This window comes from Nicotiana tomentosiformis, chromosome 6 (assembly GCF_000390325.3).
Source record: "Nicotiana tomentosiformis chromosome 6, ASM39032v3, whole genome shotgun sequence".
Taxonomy (NCBI): domain Eukaryota; kingdom Viridiplantae; phylum Streptophyta; class Magnoliopsida; order Solanales; family Solanaceae; genus Nicotiana; species Nicotiana tomentosiformis.
The window spans coordinates 21,361,731-21,378,882 of NC_090817.1; the positions used below are offsets into that span (position 1 = coordinate 21,361,731).

The 17,152-nt window shown below is 33.8% G+C and overlaps 1 protein-coding gene across 1 annotated transcript; it reads left to right on the top strand.

Moving 5' to 3' along the window:
* The first annotated feature begins 8,500 nt into the window (after positions 1–8,500).
* LOC104120555 (uncharacterized) lies at positions 8,501–14,974 on the top strand. Its single transcript, XM_070178312.1, has 4 exons — positions 8,501–8,610; positions 13,957–14,205; positions 14,299–14,417; positions 14,526–14,974. The coding sequence occupies exons 1-4, from the start codon at positions 8,501–8,503 to the stop codon at positions 14,972–14,974; spliced, it is 927 nt and encodes a 308-aa protein (XP_070034413.1).
* The last annotated feature ends 2,178 nt before the right edge of the window (positions 14,975–17,152 follow it).

Consider the following 17,152-nt stretch of genomic DNA (forward strand, 5'->3'; position numbering starts at 1 on the left):
AAATATTTTTTGCCTTTCGTAGGGAACACTTTACTCTCAACGTGGAATAAATTAGAGCGAATAAAGATTAATTTAGCCCCAAAGTGGATACCGGACCCGGATGAAAATTAAAAACTAATCACAATTGTGTGTTTGTTAAAAGTTTAAATATAATACTCTTAGGTAACTTTTATACAAGAATAAAAGTATTAACAAATAAGTATTAAATAAGCGAAAATAAATTATATCACAAAGCTATACACGACAATGATATTTTAAACAAGAAATATGTGGATTTATTCTATTTTTACTCAATTAAAATATAGGTTATTAATATGTTATAACTAATCTATAAACCGATAATAAAAATTGTGATCGACAACTGTTATAAAGTAACTCTTCTTGCTATATGCATATTAACTAAATTCTTTATTCTTAGGGAATAAACATATTACATCTTTATACTTCCAGAATAAAGAATTGTTTTATATTTAAATGTAGTGTAGCTTTATAAAATAATATCATACCGGGAAATATAATTTAATATCTTAATTCAGTGTATATTTAACCTAAGTTGTGCGGGCTCTTCATTTTTGGTGCCGCACTTGTCTCAATACAGGACGGGAGCAGGAGCAGGATACGTCCCGAATTTAGTCAACTAACTTCGGATATGAAAGTAAAAAAATAATTAAAAGTCATAATAATAAAATAATAAAAAATATAGAAAGACGTAGATTAGAATAACCAAAAACTAATTATACTTTGGGGTAACTTAAAATATAAATAAAGTGAATAAATTTACTTAAAATATTAAGGATTTGATGACTTTGAAAAGTGAAAAAATTTCAAGTAGCAATTGTTTTTTTACTTAAAATAAAAAAATTATATATATATATATATATATTTAATAACAAGAACAATGAGGTTATATTAATGTTAAAAAATTGGATAAACATATATTTTATACATAAATAAATATTTCTTAATATCTGAATTGGGTGTTGTTAGGTTAAGTTTCAAAGTATAAGATGATTTTTGAAAATACGATCTAATTAGAAGAATAAAATATATTTGAATTTGATATGAGATTTTTTTTCCTGAAATATGATAAGAAAAATCTTATTTTTGAATATGGGCAATGAGGTCAAAGTTACTATTGAAATCAATTTTATTTGTTATTATTATTATATTAAAATAAGTGTGGTAATAATAGATATTAAATTCAAACAACCTAATAAAGAGTTATATGACAATGTAATAATATTAAGTATTGAATAATATAATAGAAAAATAAGAAACAAATAGAGAGAAAGTTAAAAAATTTATCATAAAGAAAAAAAGGATAAAACTTATTTAATTTTGATATAAGAAAGTTTATTTAAGTATGATAAAAAAGATAATGATGTGGATAAGGCCACATAACTGAAGTTTAATAGATAAAGTAAAAAATTTAAAATAATAAATAATAAAAATAAATTAGAGATAATGCGAGGATATTCATACTAAGAATTAGTCTAGAAAATAGAAAATAAATTAAATATATAATACTTAAAAATATTATTAATAAATTTTAATAGTGTAATAATTTCGAGTATTAATTTAAATATTTATTTCAAAATTTAAAAAAAATACATCTATATATATTATATTAAAAAATAATAATGGATAATGAGATTAAATAAAGAGGCAAGTTAATAAAAGCCACATAACATGAAATACTATATATATATATATATATATATATATATATATATATATATATATATATATATATATATATATATATATATATATAGCAACGTAGTAGCAATAATTAAAAATTTAAAAATATTTAATATTAGAAATAGAAGGAAGACGATTTGAACTTGAGATCAGATTAAAATTATAGTGAAAACACTCAAATTATGGATAGGACCACAAAAATAAAGTTTTACTAGATAGAAAATAACAATTGGATAACAAATTAAAATTTTAAAAATACAAAATAAATATCTCATGTAGGTAATTTTACTAACAAAAATTAAAGTCAAATTTGTATCCTGGCTAAAAGAGGAAAACAAATTAATTGCACTTGATACAAAAAATAATTATAAAAACAATTCAATAGATTTAGAGTATAATAATCAAAAAACTTATGTAATAATATTTTAGTCTAATTCAAAGTTACAACTTAAAATAAAATGTGATACTATACATTTTGATTATTGGTAAATATTAATGTAAAAAACTAATTGAAATTTTAAAGTATGGAAGAGAAGGTATAAAGAGGAAAATAAAAATGGTGTGAGAATATTTATACTTTAAATTAATTTAAAAATAAGTAAATTAAATAATTAAATAATACTCAAAAATATTATTGATAGATTTAACTGACGAGGTGTTCTAAGTAAGAGGATAAAAGTATTAAAATACAATAAAATACAGGAATAAAATGTAAGTATTAAAACTAAGGGGTTGGATTGTTGCAGATATAAAATAATATATATATATATATATATATATATATATATATATATATATATGTTATCCATTATCAGATATGAGAAACAATTTCATGCCATGCTTCTTAATTGATTTTTATCTAGAAGGTTTAAATTTTAATATAATTTACATATAATTCAAATAACCCAAAGCTAATTTGGTATTTGTGTCCGAATTAAAGAACAATTTATTTCAATTGTTATATTTTTCAAACATTTAAAATTTAATTTTTATTCTCTAATTATGAACTAATCTATGCGGTCCTTGAAGAAAGAGAAGTAAGCGTGTGTGTAGAACTTAATTTCCACGCAAGTTAGTACTCCTAAACCATGTAGGAAAAATAGTTTCTAAATTTCCTTCCCATATAAATGTCTCTTTCGACTGCCAAACAAATTATCTCTTTCAATTTTTACATAATAGTTGTGTTGTTATTAGGGTTAGCAGTTCTTGCTGTTGAGAGAGTGTAGCCATGGATATAGAATCAGTTTTTCTGAACGTTTTTTCCATAAAGAAGAAGCCAGATATAATTCAGTTGATTAAAGCATCTATTCAAGTTGTTGCATTGAAACACCCAACAAAGTTTAAGAAGCACAGAGATGAAATACTAATGATGTTACTGAATCCGGAAAAACACAGTGTTGGTGATGAAGAAATCGACAGTGTTAGTGATATAGAAGAAGATGAAGAAGTCGACAGTAATGGCGGTGCTGAGTTCTCTGTTGATGATCAAGAAACATGCCATATTCTTGGGCGACAAGAAAACTACAACATCAGTAAGACCGAATCTACTGTATTGAAGGTAAAACTAAGTTTAAAGAAGACTCGAGACATTGACGGCAAGGTTCAACACAAGCATGTTGATAGTGATAAAGAAAAGAAGACAGAAGCAGGAAAGTGTCAGTCCGATAATACTAAAAGCAAGAACATGAGTTGTGTTACGGGATCGGCAACCAAGAAACAGAGGCCAAGACAAATGCAAAAAACAACACAAAGTTCTACAGTTGCAAGACCAATGCAAAAAACAACACAAAGCATCAAAGATATGAAGAGTTCAAGAATGAAGTTTGAATCAAGTAAAAGAAAATTTGAGGAAAGGGTTGCAGAGCAAAACAAAGCGAAGAGAAGGATCATAATGGTGGACTTTCATGATATGCCTAAACCTGCTAAAGATTCGTGTGCTCCCAAACGCTGCTGGGACAGGAGGAGGAGGTTTTGAGCGAGATTCTGATTTGATTTGTTGCAAGTTTTGCCACAAGAATCTTTACTTTCCTTTTTGTCTTGTAATTGTGGAGAGTTTCAGCATTCACTTAATTTTTTTTATTGAGCGTTGTGTATACCTTTTATATATCTGAATGATCTTTTACTCTGAAATAGAAAATTCACAATTATAATATTTTTTAAAAAAGGCTCGAAGGATCAAGTATTCATTCCTTTCTCAGATTGTGCGGCTTTGATGTGTTTCATCATGTGTACTTTGGCTCCAAAGGGGTATTTTCATTCCTCCTTTTCTGCACTCTTTTGTATCAGTGCTTTACCATGCCTTTCATACTGTCTTTATCCTCTTAATTAATCTCTTGTATTCCTGTTTTTCCTTGCAAGGGTGTATATATGCTAAAATTAGAAAGGAAGATATGCTCTTTGGTCTAACTATCTTTCTTTTCCCTTATTAAGATTTGACAATATATATAATCAATCTGTTTCTTGTTGCTATTTGTAAGTTCATGTAGTCGCAATTACAGGTAAGGTTGCTAGTTGAAACCCTTCAAGATTTAGCATCTGCATGCCTTTATTAATTGTTTTATTAGTATTTAACACTTAAATAACTAAAGAATGGAGGGTCAATGCACACTGCAGCCTGCAAGCATGGCTCTAGCAAGTGTTCTCTATTAAGAATTTGCTACTACAGTTCTATTACTACTTTAGTACAAGCTTTATTTTTTGGCATGAGTTAAATATCATTCAACAATGTTCAGATTGATCTGTAGGCTGCATTTTTTATGATTTTTCTTGGCTGGTCGAGCCACACAACGACTAAAACATTAGGAAAGCCAACAGACTAACTCCACTTTCCTATATAAAAAATCCAAGTGAACCGGCCTATTTAAGCAACAAAAAATGAAAGTAAAGAGTCTTACGAATTCTATATCTATTGTACTCCTATTTTGCAGTCATACATTCATAAACTCAATCAGCTCTAATTTCAAATTTACTCTATAAAGACTTGGAGTCGGTGCCTGAAAATAGAGTTTTTCCTTTCAGATGGTATAATTTGGATTATGAGAAAGTTAAACTTTTGTATTCTAACTTTGGAGCCCCTATTTTTGCTGGAGATGAAGTCTCAAATCAGACAATCTCAATAACTTAAAAACAACTGCAGCACCTGTTGCCAGAAGTTCAAGTTAAACGTAAAATTCTACAAAACTGCTACCACTTGTAATGATGTGGCATGCAGAGAGCAGAGATGTTTGCAACCAACTCTCTGCAACAAATGCTTACATCTACTCTCATACTCCAAATGATAATGTACGATGGTGCTTTGCTGTATCTAAAACCACGACCAAAACATTGCTATGGAACAAAAGCATAGATCTTGATGTTTTTGAGTACAAAAGCTTAGATCTTTCGCCCGTACCTGCCACAAATTGTTCAAGATATTATCTCCAACCAACAATGTTACATACTGTTCATGACTGACAGTAACCGAAACAACAAATAGATTAACACCCATCCCCTGCCAAAAATGAAAATGACCAAAAAAGAAGGCCATAAGAGAATTTAATATTCCTAAATGCTTTTATTCCTCCCCTAAATAACAGCACACATGCAAGAACTAGCAATTAATATGTCATAAGAGAATTTAATATTCATGAAAGCCCTGCACTAAGAAACGAAAATTACACTCCAAATCATTAAGAAAAAATTTCCTAGTTCCCAAATAACAAATAGGTTACACTATTTTATGTATGTCTACCCAACCTTCAAGCCTTCATTTATAATAGCACAAAACTACAATAGTCAATCGTCAAAATAAAATAGTTTTCCAATTTTCAAGTGCTTGCGAATTTCACATCATATGTATGAGCAGTACCTTTGTTTGAAACAAATTGATCGATAGATTTCATTCATAAGATTTCAAAGTACTAATAAACCAGAGGCTTTACGTATAGCTGAAATAAGTTATTTGATTTACACCACTAATCCTAACTTTCAACAAAATCGCGCTCAAACCCCTAAAACAGAGAACACAAAATTAACCATAAACCATAAGAACAACAAGCATGTTCCTAAGCGCTTTCTCCACAAATCCATCTTGCGAACTGAATATACAGAAGCTACTGATTTTACAACTCTTTTTAAGGGATACCATCTATTCAGGAGATATTGATATCCACAAATGGAACTTTCAGGTCAGGTTGAATATACAGAAAGCAGCTCAATTTGAGCAAGTATGACTGTAACACTGCTTATCCCAATAGATTACAGTGACTGGTTCTATCACTTGATTGACACATTCAGATGCAGCAGTCACTTTGCTAGAAGCGAAAACAAAACTTACCTACTTCAGTTGTTGAAAGTACTAATAATGAGAAAAGGAAACAACCGATGAAACCATTTGCATGCATAAACTTAGTACTTCAAGCCAGACTGAAACTAAAAAAGCAGCTCTCTGTGGAAACACCGACCAACAACCTTAAGCAAGACACGGGTGAAAACTTACCTAAACCTATTCCTCTTCTTATTTTTTAGAGCAGCCTCTTCAACAATATTTGTTCCCATAATCGTTGATTTTCCACGCGATTTTTTCTCGGCTGTTTAGTTATCTTCCTCAATCTTGAGACAAATCACAAGATCTTCCAACTTCATTTCTTTGTGCTTGTGCTTTAGATAATTTTTGAAATCTCTCCACGAAGGAGTCAACTTTTCAATCATTGCAGCCACTTGAAATCCTTCATTCACTACCATACCTTCAGCAATAAGGTCGTGAAAAATAAGTTGAAGCTCTTGAACTTGGGTTTCAACTGTTTTGCTATCTATCATTTTCTTCTTCTCAAGTGCATCCCACAATTCTTTTGAAGCATTCATAGCACTGTAGACATTGTACAAATCATCATCCAAAGCACTTAGGAGCCTTTGCAAAGAAAATCTGCTTGTTTCCACGCTTCAACAATCATAAACTTTTCATTGTTTGGCATATCGGCGGCAAGCATTGGAGGGTCTTCACTGATGAATTTCTGCATACCGAGCGTGGTAAGCCAAAAAAACATCCTTTGCTGCCATCCTTTAAAGTTGGCTCTAGAAAATTTTTCCGGTTTTTTGGCCGGTGGCACAGCAGTTCGGCTTGACGAGGCTAATGTCGTTGCCGCAACAGTTGCAGACGGATTTCCATTTTCAATTGCCATTTCTTACTGTCAAAAACAGAACAGTTCAATTAATGACAGAACATAAAACAGTAACAATACTTAATTAATAATAAAAGTACGTTTAATAAATAAAAACCAAAGTTTTTATATACTCTTTCACAAGAAAACGATGAAGTTTTTATGTTCTTCAAATCGTTTCTGAATTTTAATACTCCGATGAAATTTTTATATCTGCAAATTAGAAATAGAAAAATTCATAAGGAGTAAAAACCACAAAGGTTTTAATCTCCAGAAAACAGATTACATATTAAAGTATAAATATAATTTCCTTAAGATTGTTATCAATCTGTATTAAATATAATATTATGAAACAGTAAGTTTCTGTAACACAAAATAGAAACAAGGAAAAACAGAAGTAAGGCAGAAACTGGAAATAGTCAGAAACCAGAATTAGAAAATAATTTTCGGAATAAAATCGAGCCACTGAATGCACGGTGTGTCCTTAAGGAAATTGTTCCCCTCAAGTATCCGAGGTATTGGAATATTATCCTCCTATATATAGAACGATTTAACTCACCAGAGTAAGGGTGGCAAGTGGGTCGGTTCAGGCCCGGGACCGCTGACCAAACGGTCTTCTGGGCCTAAACGGGCCTGAACCGGTTAGAACCGGCTAAGTGGGCCTAGTCTGGTCTTCTGGGCCGGTTCTTCACTTTACGACCGCTAGGCCCGGGACTGGACTGGTCTTGGCTGGCCCAAACGGTCCCAACGGTCAACAATTTTTAAAAAAAAACTCTGCCCGTTTGGGCACTTAAAAAATAGTCGTTGGGTCTGCCAAAATACCCCCTCCCCTCCCCCCCCCTCCCAAAAACTTTTTATAATTATACTTTTTTCCTATTTTTAACTATAAATACCCCCTCATTCTTTTATTTTTCTCACAAAATCATCAATCTCTCTCTCATTTTCTTCTATAATTGGATATAAACTTGCTATTGAGTCTATGAAAGAAAAGTTTAAAAAATATTTCTCCCTATTCCCCCTATTTATGGTGTTGCTGCTTTGTTAAATCCTTGTATGAAATTAGGAGGTCCTCAATTTTGGTATGAAATTATTTATAAAGGTTTAGCACTTGAAGATGAGGAGTTGTCTAAACTTCCGGAAGCAATAGCCTCAATTAGAATAAATGCTCAAACTATTTATAATGCTTATCAAGTCGCATTAGATTATGCTAGACCAAATGTTCCAACTCCTTCTTCTTCTGATTCTCAATCATCTAAAAGAACTGTGGGAGTAAGAGCACTTAGTGCTTGGATGGGGTTAAGGGGTTCTCAAGGTTCTACTAGTAGTGATTTTTGACAACTAAATGAGTTTGAAGTTTATTTGTCACGGAGAATTGAAGAAGTGAATCCTGACGGCTCCTTTAATCTTTTGGAATGGTGGAAGGACAAAGAAAACACTTTCCGGTTCTTTCAAGGATGGCCCGAGATATTTTAACTATTCAAGCTTCAATAGTGGCATCAGAGAGCGCTTTCAGTCAAGCAAGACTTCAACTCGATGATTATAGAGCATCTATGAGGGAGAGCTTGGAAAAATCAGTACTTTTCAGAGATTGGATCCGTTCGGAAAGAAGAAATTTTAGACTTGCTGAATCACAACCAGAGGTAGACGAAGCTTACGAAGAAATGCTAGCTGAACTTGCGGAGGATTCTGCTTCGCCCGAAAGCGGTGATGACCAAGCTTCTTTTCCGCCACCACCAACAGAAATTCCTCCGGACCTTAATGGATTTATGAAGTTTGTAAGAGATACCATGTAACTTGTATGAACAAAAATTAGTATGTATTATGTAACCTGTATTTTGGCACATATTGGATTAGTTTTTTTTTCTTCTAGATGGTGGTATTAACACCTTGTTGTGCTCATTCCATAGGAGGGAGGAAGACTAAGAAAGATATTGCCATATTTTTTTAATGCTATAATAAAATTATAATGCATTGCTTTGAATATCTCTTTACAATATTTTTGTCTTTAAGTTTGAATTAATAATTTTAGGTCATAATTCTATAATAAAATTTACAAGAAATTGCCTTAGATATTTTTATTAATATTTTTTTTCTAATTTCTATAAAATTTCAAAAAAAAAAAATCCGTTGGGCCCACTTAGCGCGCTGGCCGGGACCGTTTATGTAATAATCCGGCCGGTCGTTTTGAGCCCTAATGTGTCACTCAGTAGTTTGGGGCCATGAGTAGCTTCGCTTCAGGTATTACGACTTGTACGCGTGGTCGGAATTTAATTTCGGGAAGTTCGGAGTTGATTTGGAAAGAAAATTCTAATTTCGGAAGCTTTAAGTTGGAGAAATTGACTAAAGTATAATTTTTGAGTAGACGACCTCAGAATCGAGATTTGAAGGTTCCAACAGCTTGGTATGATAATTTTGGACTTAGACGTATGTCCGCATCGGGTTTTGGATGACCCGGGAGCGTTTCGGCGCCTATTGTGGAAGGTTGGCGTTTTGAAGAATTTCATAAATTTGAGTTGAAGTGTATTTCAATGATATCGACATCCGTTTGGTATTTCGAGTCTGGGAATAGCTTTGTATAGTGATTCTAGTATTGGGAGCGCGTCCGGATGTGGATTTGGAGGTTTGCAGGTCATTTCGGGGTCATTTGGCGAAAGTTGGAATTTTGAAGGTTTTTGAGAAGTTTGACCGGAAGTGTAATTTTTGATATCGGGGTCGGATTCTGATTTCGGAAGTTGGAGTAGGTCTGTAATGTCAATTATGACTTGTGCGCAAAATTTAAGGTCAATCGGATGTGATTTGATAGGTTTCGGCATCAATTGTAGAAGTTGAAGTTTCAAAGTTCACTAAATTTGAATTGGAGGGTGATTCGTATTTTTAGTATTGTTTGATGTGATTTAAAGGCTCGACTAAGTTCGTGATGTATTTTGGGACGTGTTGGTATATTTGGTTGAGGTTCCGAGGCCCTCGGGTGGATTCCGGATGGTTAACGGATCGAGTTTGGACTTGGATGAAATGCTGAGGCAGCTGATACCTGTTGCAATCGCACCTGCGTGAAAAGGGCCGCAGGTGAGAGCCACGGGTCGTAGGTGCGAAGGAGAGGAGACTGGTCAGCAACCGCAGGTGCGGAACATTTGGGCGCACCTGCGAAGGCGCAGGTGCGAAGTGGGCAACGCAGGAGCGGGCGATGGGCGCAGGTGCGGCGCATGGATCAGAGAAGCGGACGCGCAGATGCGCTACATGGAGCGCAGATGCGGGAGCATTGGGCTGAGCTTGAACCGCACCTGCGATGAAATTTTCGCAGAAGCGGCTATTGCACCGCATGTGCGAGGATCGCTGGGCAGTGAGGTTTTATAAAACGGGGTTTTGGCTCATTTTCACTTCATTTCGTCCATGGGAGCACTTTTGGAGTGCCATCTTTATCAACTATAATGGGATAAGTGATTTCTTCACATTGTGAATTAAATACTTGGTTTTTACATGGATTCAAGCATGAAAATTTGTAGAAATTTGGGATTTTGAAGAAAAATCTAAGAAATTGGTATTCTTGGAATTTGATCGCGAATTTGGGCATGAAATTGAGAATAAATTATATATTGGAGTTCGTAATGCTATGGGTAGTGTTTATCTTCGAAAATTGATGTCCAACACACAATGCAATATTTTTGGGTCCCAAAGAATATTGCCAACAAAGTCTACACTTTGCAAAGATGCTTATGCTTATGTGAGATGGACTCTATTTGACAAAATAATGGCCATATTACAAATCTCCACCTTGGCCTAATTTTGGATGATATAGTAAATTTGCTCCACCTTCTCCGCAAAAGCCCCAATGGGCATATGTCAAAATTTAATGCCATCAAAATCAGACAAGTTGTCTGATACCGAAACTGTAGTAAGGCCTATAACAATGGATCCCAATAAAGTATACAATGAACCAGATCTGTGTGCTTTCATGATCACAAGAGCACCATGAGAAACTTTCAGAACTCCACTTTCACCTGTGTACTTGCACCCAAGAGATTCTAGAGTGCCCAAAGAGATGAGATTTTTCTTCAAGTCAGGAACATGTCTAACATCAGTGAGAATTCTCACCACACCATCGTGCATTTTGATTCGGACTGTACCTTTTTCAAAAACTTTGCAGGCAGCATTGTTGCCCATCAAGACAACTCCACCTCCAATAGATTCATATGTGGTAAATAAATACCGATTGTGACACATATGATAAGAACAACCCGAATCTAAAATCCACTCATTGTTAGATTTGAAACTATTATTAGTTGCTAAAAAAATAGCTCCCTCAGTCTCATCAGCAGCTACACTTGCTTCGGCAGTGTCAGTATTTTTGTGCTCATTTTTCCTTTCCTTATGTTTTTCTTTATTTTTCAGCTTATAACATTCGGAGATATTGTGACCTTTCTTATGACAATAGCGACACTCTAAATTATTGTATCTGGATATGGAGTCGGATTTTCCCCTAACAAACAAGCCAACTTCCGCTTGAGTTCCACTAGCTTCCCCAGTAATATCACTATCTATCTGTTCTTTTGATTTTAAGATAGATTTAATATCCTTATAAGAGATATTATCCTTTGCATAAAGCATAGTATCTCTTATATGCTTAAAAGATGGGGGTAGAGAACGAAGTAATAACACGGCTTGATCTTCATCTTTAATTTCAGCATCTATATTAATTAAATCCATAAGAATGGAATCAAAAGTGTCAAGATGAGAGAGAATAGAGGTACCTTCACCCATACGAATTGTATAAAGCTTCTGCTTCAGGTTAAGTCTATTCTCTACCGTTCTCTTCATATATAAGGTTTTTAATTTTTCCCACATGCCTTTAACTGTGGTTTCTACAGAAACTTCACGTAAAATCTCATTTGAGAGATTTAAAATGATACCTGCTTTTGCCTTTTTGTCTATGATGGCAAACTCCTTGTCCGTTATTTTATCCGGCTTCTTCTCCTTTCCTTGCAACGCCAAGTCTAAGCCATCCTGAATTAGGATAGCTTCCATCTTTAATTGCCACATTTCGAAGTTTGCACTTCGGTCAAATTTCTCAACATAGGTCTTTGTTAGAGTCATTTTGGCTATTGAAATTAACCCGGTTAGATTCGGCTCTGATACCAATTTGTTAGGATCGGGAACCCGGGTAGTGCGGGATATAGCCAAACAACGGTATAATGGCAATAACAAAGACAATGGAAGTTGATAACAACGACAATTAAAGTAGATAAAGAAGACACAAATTTAACGTGGTTCGGTCAAAGTGACCTACGTCCACAAGCGGAGAGGAGCAATTTACTATAACAATAAGAGTGCAGAAGAGAGTACAATATTAGAGCAAACACTCTAATTAATCCCAAATACCCTAAGAGAATAACCTCACAAGATCACTCCAAAGAAAGGGTTCACACAAGTGCCTCCCAACACTAACTCTCATACAAAACACTCTTAATAAAGGAAGGAAGGAAGGAAGAAACAAGAATTGAAGACAAGTCTTGTTGGTGTGTCTAAAATGAACTAATGGCCTTCCCTTTTATAGGCAAAAAAGTCTTGACCTCTTAGGTGTAAAAGAAGAGATACAACTTGTGCAAATGATGTCCAACACACAATGCAATATTTTTGGGTCCTAAAGAATATTGCCAACAAAGTCTAAACTTTGCAAAGATGCTTATGCTTATGTGAGATGGACTCCATTTGACAAAATAATCACCATATTACAACTATTTCCATATTTTCCACATTTCCTTCCAATATCTATCTATCTCTATATATATATATATATATATATATATACTATATTAAAAGCACGAATGTCCTTAGTGAAATGTCGTTCGCCTTTTTAACCCTTTAATAATTGAATTCACAGTGAATAGAATTATCATTTAATTATTTTTCTAATATATAAGAATAACTATTTAATAGTCTCTCTAATACTTAGGAATAGTCATTTAATTATTTTTCTAATATTTAGGACTTTGATATGTAAAATCATATATTCCACTACTTTCAGTTTTCTTCCGACTCTAGCAGTCCTTCCCTATCAACTTATTTTTGGGTTTTATTAATTAAAACAAAAGAGATGTGAATGGAAAATGGCGGGAAAAGAAATGGAGGGAAATGAAATTTTGAATTAGTCCCTTTTACAAGTCCCTCATTGGATAGGAAAAGGAAAATTCTTGTACTTATATATAGAAGCACTCCTTCTAGCTCTTAAAGAGTTTAGAAGAGAGCAATTTTTGCGTCATCGTCGTCGTCGCCCACTCGGATTTGGTTTCGGATTTGGTCAATTGATATGATTGATTGTTAATTTTTTAGACCAAATTTATTTTCTTTTTCCGTTATTTAATATTTCCTTTCCTAATATTTTTGCGCGGAAAATATTAATTTGGAATTTCGCGGCATTATTTTTCAATGGTCAAATTCGCAACCAAATATTCGTCGAATAGATACCTCTTCAAACGAACAAGCACCTTTGCACTTGTTGGGACTCAACTTTGTTGGCTATAAATAGAGAGGCTCAGCCTCATTTTTCACCACCGAATCTGAAAATCTCTCCCCTCTATCTTCTGCATTCTACATTATTTTTTCAAAGCAAAAACTTAAGCATTTTGTGTGATTTGCTCCGCCATTTGAGTTCGCCGAAGTTCTGTTATTTGAAGTGCCTCTATCACAGAATAGTTATTACGTTCTATCCTGGGAGAAATTAATCTGAAGCTTTGGGCAACCGTGAGGGGATTGAATTCCTTAAGGACACACAAGAAACTTGTAGGCTCCGAATTTTTTGTTTTTGTTTTATTAAACTAACGTCTTCTGATTTTCTGGTTTTGAATACAGAGTACGTAACAAGATTAAGGAATTTATTATATTTCTGTGTTCATCTTACTTTCTGATTTGGGAGATTAAAATCCAAGTGATTTTCTACTCCCGTTTTGGAGATTAAAATCTTCGAATTTTCTACTTCAGTTTGAGATTAAAGTCTTTATGACTTTCTACTCAATCTGAGATTAAAATCCTTATAATTTTCTACCCGGTTGTTTATATTCGGTTTGAAGATATAAAATTTTCATCGAGGTACTAATTCTGGTTGTGTCAATTTCTTTTACAGAAAAATAACAACAAGTACGGAACAACAAAATGGTTCTGTTGGGACTACTACTACTGCTGTGGCTACTGCGTCTTCAAGTCGCACAAGGCTTGCACCGGCGATGGCACCGAGAAAATACCGGAAAATGTTTCAGTGTGTACTTCGAATGGTGGCAGTAGAAAATGTTCTTCTACTTGACCACACTCAATTTTCAGCGCTTTATCAGCAAGGACGTCCCGTTTTGGGAGAAGAAACTCGAGATTATGAGTGGTTTGTGGTAACGGAGGCGTGAAACAATTTTGATTTCTTGTGCAAAAATTATATATTGAGTTGTTTGGAAGATGGCTTGTACAACGTTTACAGTATCATGAAAACTTCGAAAGAGTTGTGGAACGCTCTTGAGAAAAAGTACAAGACAAAAGATGTTGGACTTAAGAAGTTTGTTGCCGCAAAGTTCTTGGACTTTAAATTGGTTGTAGTGAGTCTGTCATAACTCAAGTTAAAGAATTGCAAGTCATCATTCATGATCTCCTTGCCGAAATCAATATTGTTATTAGATTATATTATTAATTCGAAATTTATGATTGTAGGTATGGTTATAAATGAAGCGTTTGAAGTTCCGGCATTTATTGAAAAGTTGCCTCCAATGTTGAAGGACTTTAAAAACTACTTGAAACATAAGCGAAAGGAGAAGAAGTTGGAAGACCTTATTGTTAGCCTAAGGATTGGAGAGGAAACCAAGGTTGTAGAAAAGAAGTCTCGTGGAAATTCAACAATAATGGGTACAAATATTGTTGAGGAAGCTACAACGAGCAAAAGGAGAAAGAAGTCGTCTGGACAAAAATATTACCCAAGTAAAGAGAAGTTCAAAGGTAATTGCCACAATTGTGGAAAGGTTGGACGCAAGGCTGCTCACTGTCGTGCACCAAAGAAGGACAAAAAGAAAAGCAAAGCAAACATGATTGAGAAGAATGATGATATAGACGATTTGTGTTCCATGCTTTCTAAATGCAACCCAGTCGAAAATCCTAGAGAATGATGGATTGATTCGGTGGCAACTCGTCATGTTTGTGCTAACAAGGAGTTGTTTTTTCCTATGCTCCCGCTGGACCCAACAGGACAGTTTTTATGGCAAATGCCGCTACTGCAAAAATTGAAGGAACGGCCAAGACAGTTTTGAAGACGACTCCTGGCCAGATTGTGACACTGAACGATGTCCTTCATGTTCCTGAAATGCGGAAGAATTTAGTCCCGACATCACTTCTAGTCAAGAATAACCTTAAATGTGTATTTGTTTCCGACAAGGTTGTAGTTAGTAAGAATGAAATGTATGTAGGAAAAGGTTACTTTACTGAGAGCCTTTTCAAACTCAATGTAATTGCCATTGATATGAATAAAATTTCAGCTTTTTCTTACTTGCTTGAGTCAAATAATTTATGGCATGAAAGTTTAGGTCACGTCAACTTCAAAACTTTACGGATAATGATTAATTTGGATGTATTGACTAAGTTTGAATGTAATAACTCGAAATGTCAAATATGTGTGGAATCAAAGTATGTTAAACATCCTTATAAGTCAGTTGAAATGAATTCAAATCATTTAGACTTAATTCACACAAATATTTGCGACATGAAGTCAATAACATCTCGCAGTGGAAAAAAGTATTTCAAAACTTTTATTGACGATAGTACTAGCTATTGCTATATTTATTTAGTTAATAGTAAAATTGAAGCAATTGATGCATTCAAGCAATACAAAAATGAAGTTGAAACGCAACTAAACAAGAAGATCAAAATGATAAGTAGTGATAGGGATGACGAATATGAATCTCCTTTTAAGAAATATATTTGAAATATGACATTATTCACTAAACAACTGCCCCTTACTCACAACAATCTAATGGAATTGCATAAAGAAAGAATAGAATGTTAAAGGAGATAATGAATGCCTTGTTAATAAGTTTTGGTTTACCTCAGAACTAGTGGGGGAAGCTATTCTTACAGGTAACCAAATACTCAATCAAGTTCCCCACAGCAAAACGCAATACATTCCGTACGAAAAATGTAAAGGAAGGAAACCCAACTTAAAATATTTTAAAGTGTGGGGGTGTTGGGCTAAAGTGCTCCCTAAACCCAAAAGGGTAAAGATTGGACCAAAAACCGTTGATTGCATTTTTATAGGATATGCAACAAATAGTAAGGCATATCTTTTCTAGTTCATAAATCAGAAAATCCTGACATTCATATTAATACAGTAATTGAATCAAATAATGCTGAATTCTTTGAAAATATTTATTCGTATAAGGAGGAATGTGAGTCGTCTACTGAAAAATCTAAGCGACCTCGGGAAAAAGCAAAGAAAAGTATGATTAATGAGGAAAATCCAAGACCTAGTAAATGTCAAAGGACGGTTACTTCCTTTGGACCAGATTTTCTGGCATTCTTGTGGGAAAATGAGCCTCAAACGTTCAAAGAAGCAATGTCTTCCTTAGAAGCACAATATCATAAAGAGGCAGTCAATAGTGAGATAAAATCTATATTAAGTAATCATACTTGGGAATTGGTTGATCTTCCCCCAGGAAATAAATCTTTGGGTTCTAAGTGGATTTTCAAAAGGAAAATAAAAGTTGATGGTACTATTGACAAATATAAGGCAAGGTTTAAACAACGAGAAGGTCTTGATTACTTTAATACATACTCACTAGTAATGAGGATTACATCTATCCGGGTGTTAATAGCATTACTTGTTGTGTATGGCCTTCAAATCAATCAGATGGATGTAAAGACAACCTTCTTAAATGGATATTTGGAGGAAGAAATTTATATGGAATGTCAAGACCCAAATTCTCCTATAGGCCGTGATGGCGCCCAACGCTAGCGCTAGGCAAGCCAACAGTGAACTAACCACATGATTGCTTCTTTTAATATTATTAAAATATCTAATCTTTAATTAATACATAAATAGGAAGTAAAAATTTAATAAGATGAGAGATAAAAACTTTTAAGATCAAATGAGATAAGTAAACAACCCAAAAATTATCATGTGTCTACTAGCAAATTTTTCAAGACCTGGTGTCACAAGTGTATGAGCTACTAGTAGAATATACAAAAGAATACTACACTGCTGTCTGAAGTGAAATAGATAGAAAATACAAGGAAAAGAAAGACTTCGGCTGCTGTAGAACGGGCTCAGAAGGCAACTCACTGCAGAGTCTCGT

Excerpts from the sequence above, each read along its gene's own strand:
- LOC104120555 (XM_070178312.1), top strand. The coding sequence starts at position 8,501 with ATGCTAGCTGAACTTGCGGAGGATTCTGCTTCGCCCGAAAGCGGTGAT. Across the intron at positions 8,611-13,956 it reads GACCTTAATGGATTTATGAA|AAAAATAACAACAAGTACGG; the intron begins GTTTGTAAGAGA and ends TTTCTTTTACAG. Across the intron at positions 14,418-14,525 it reads CTTTAAATTGGTTGTAGTGA|GTATGGTTATAAATGAAGCG; the intron begins GTCTGTCATAAC and ends TTATGATTGTAG.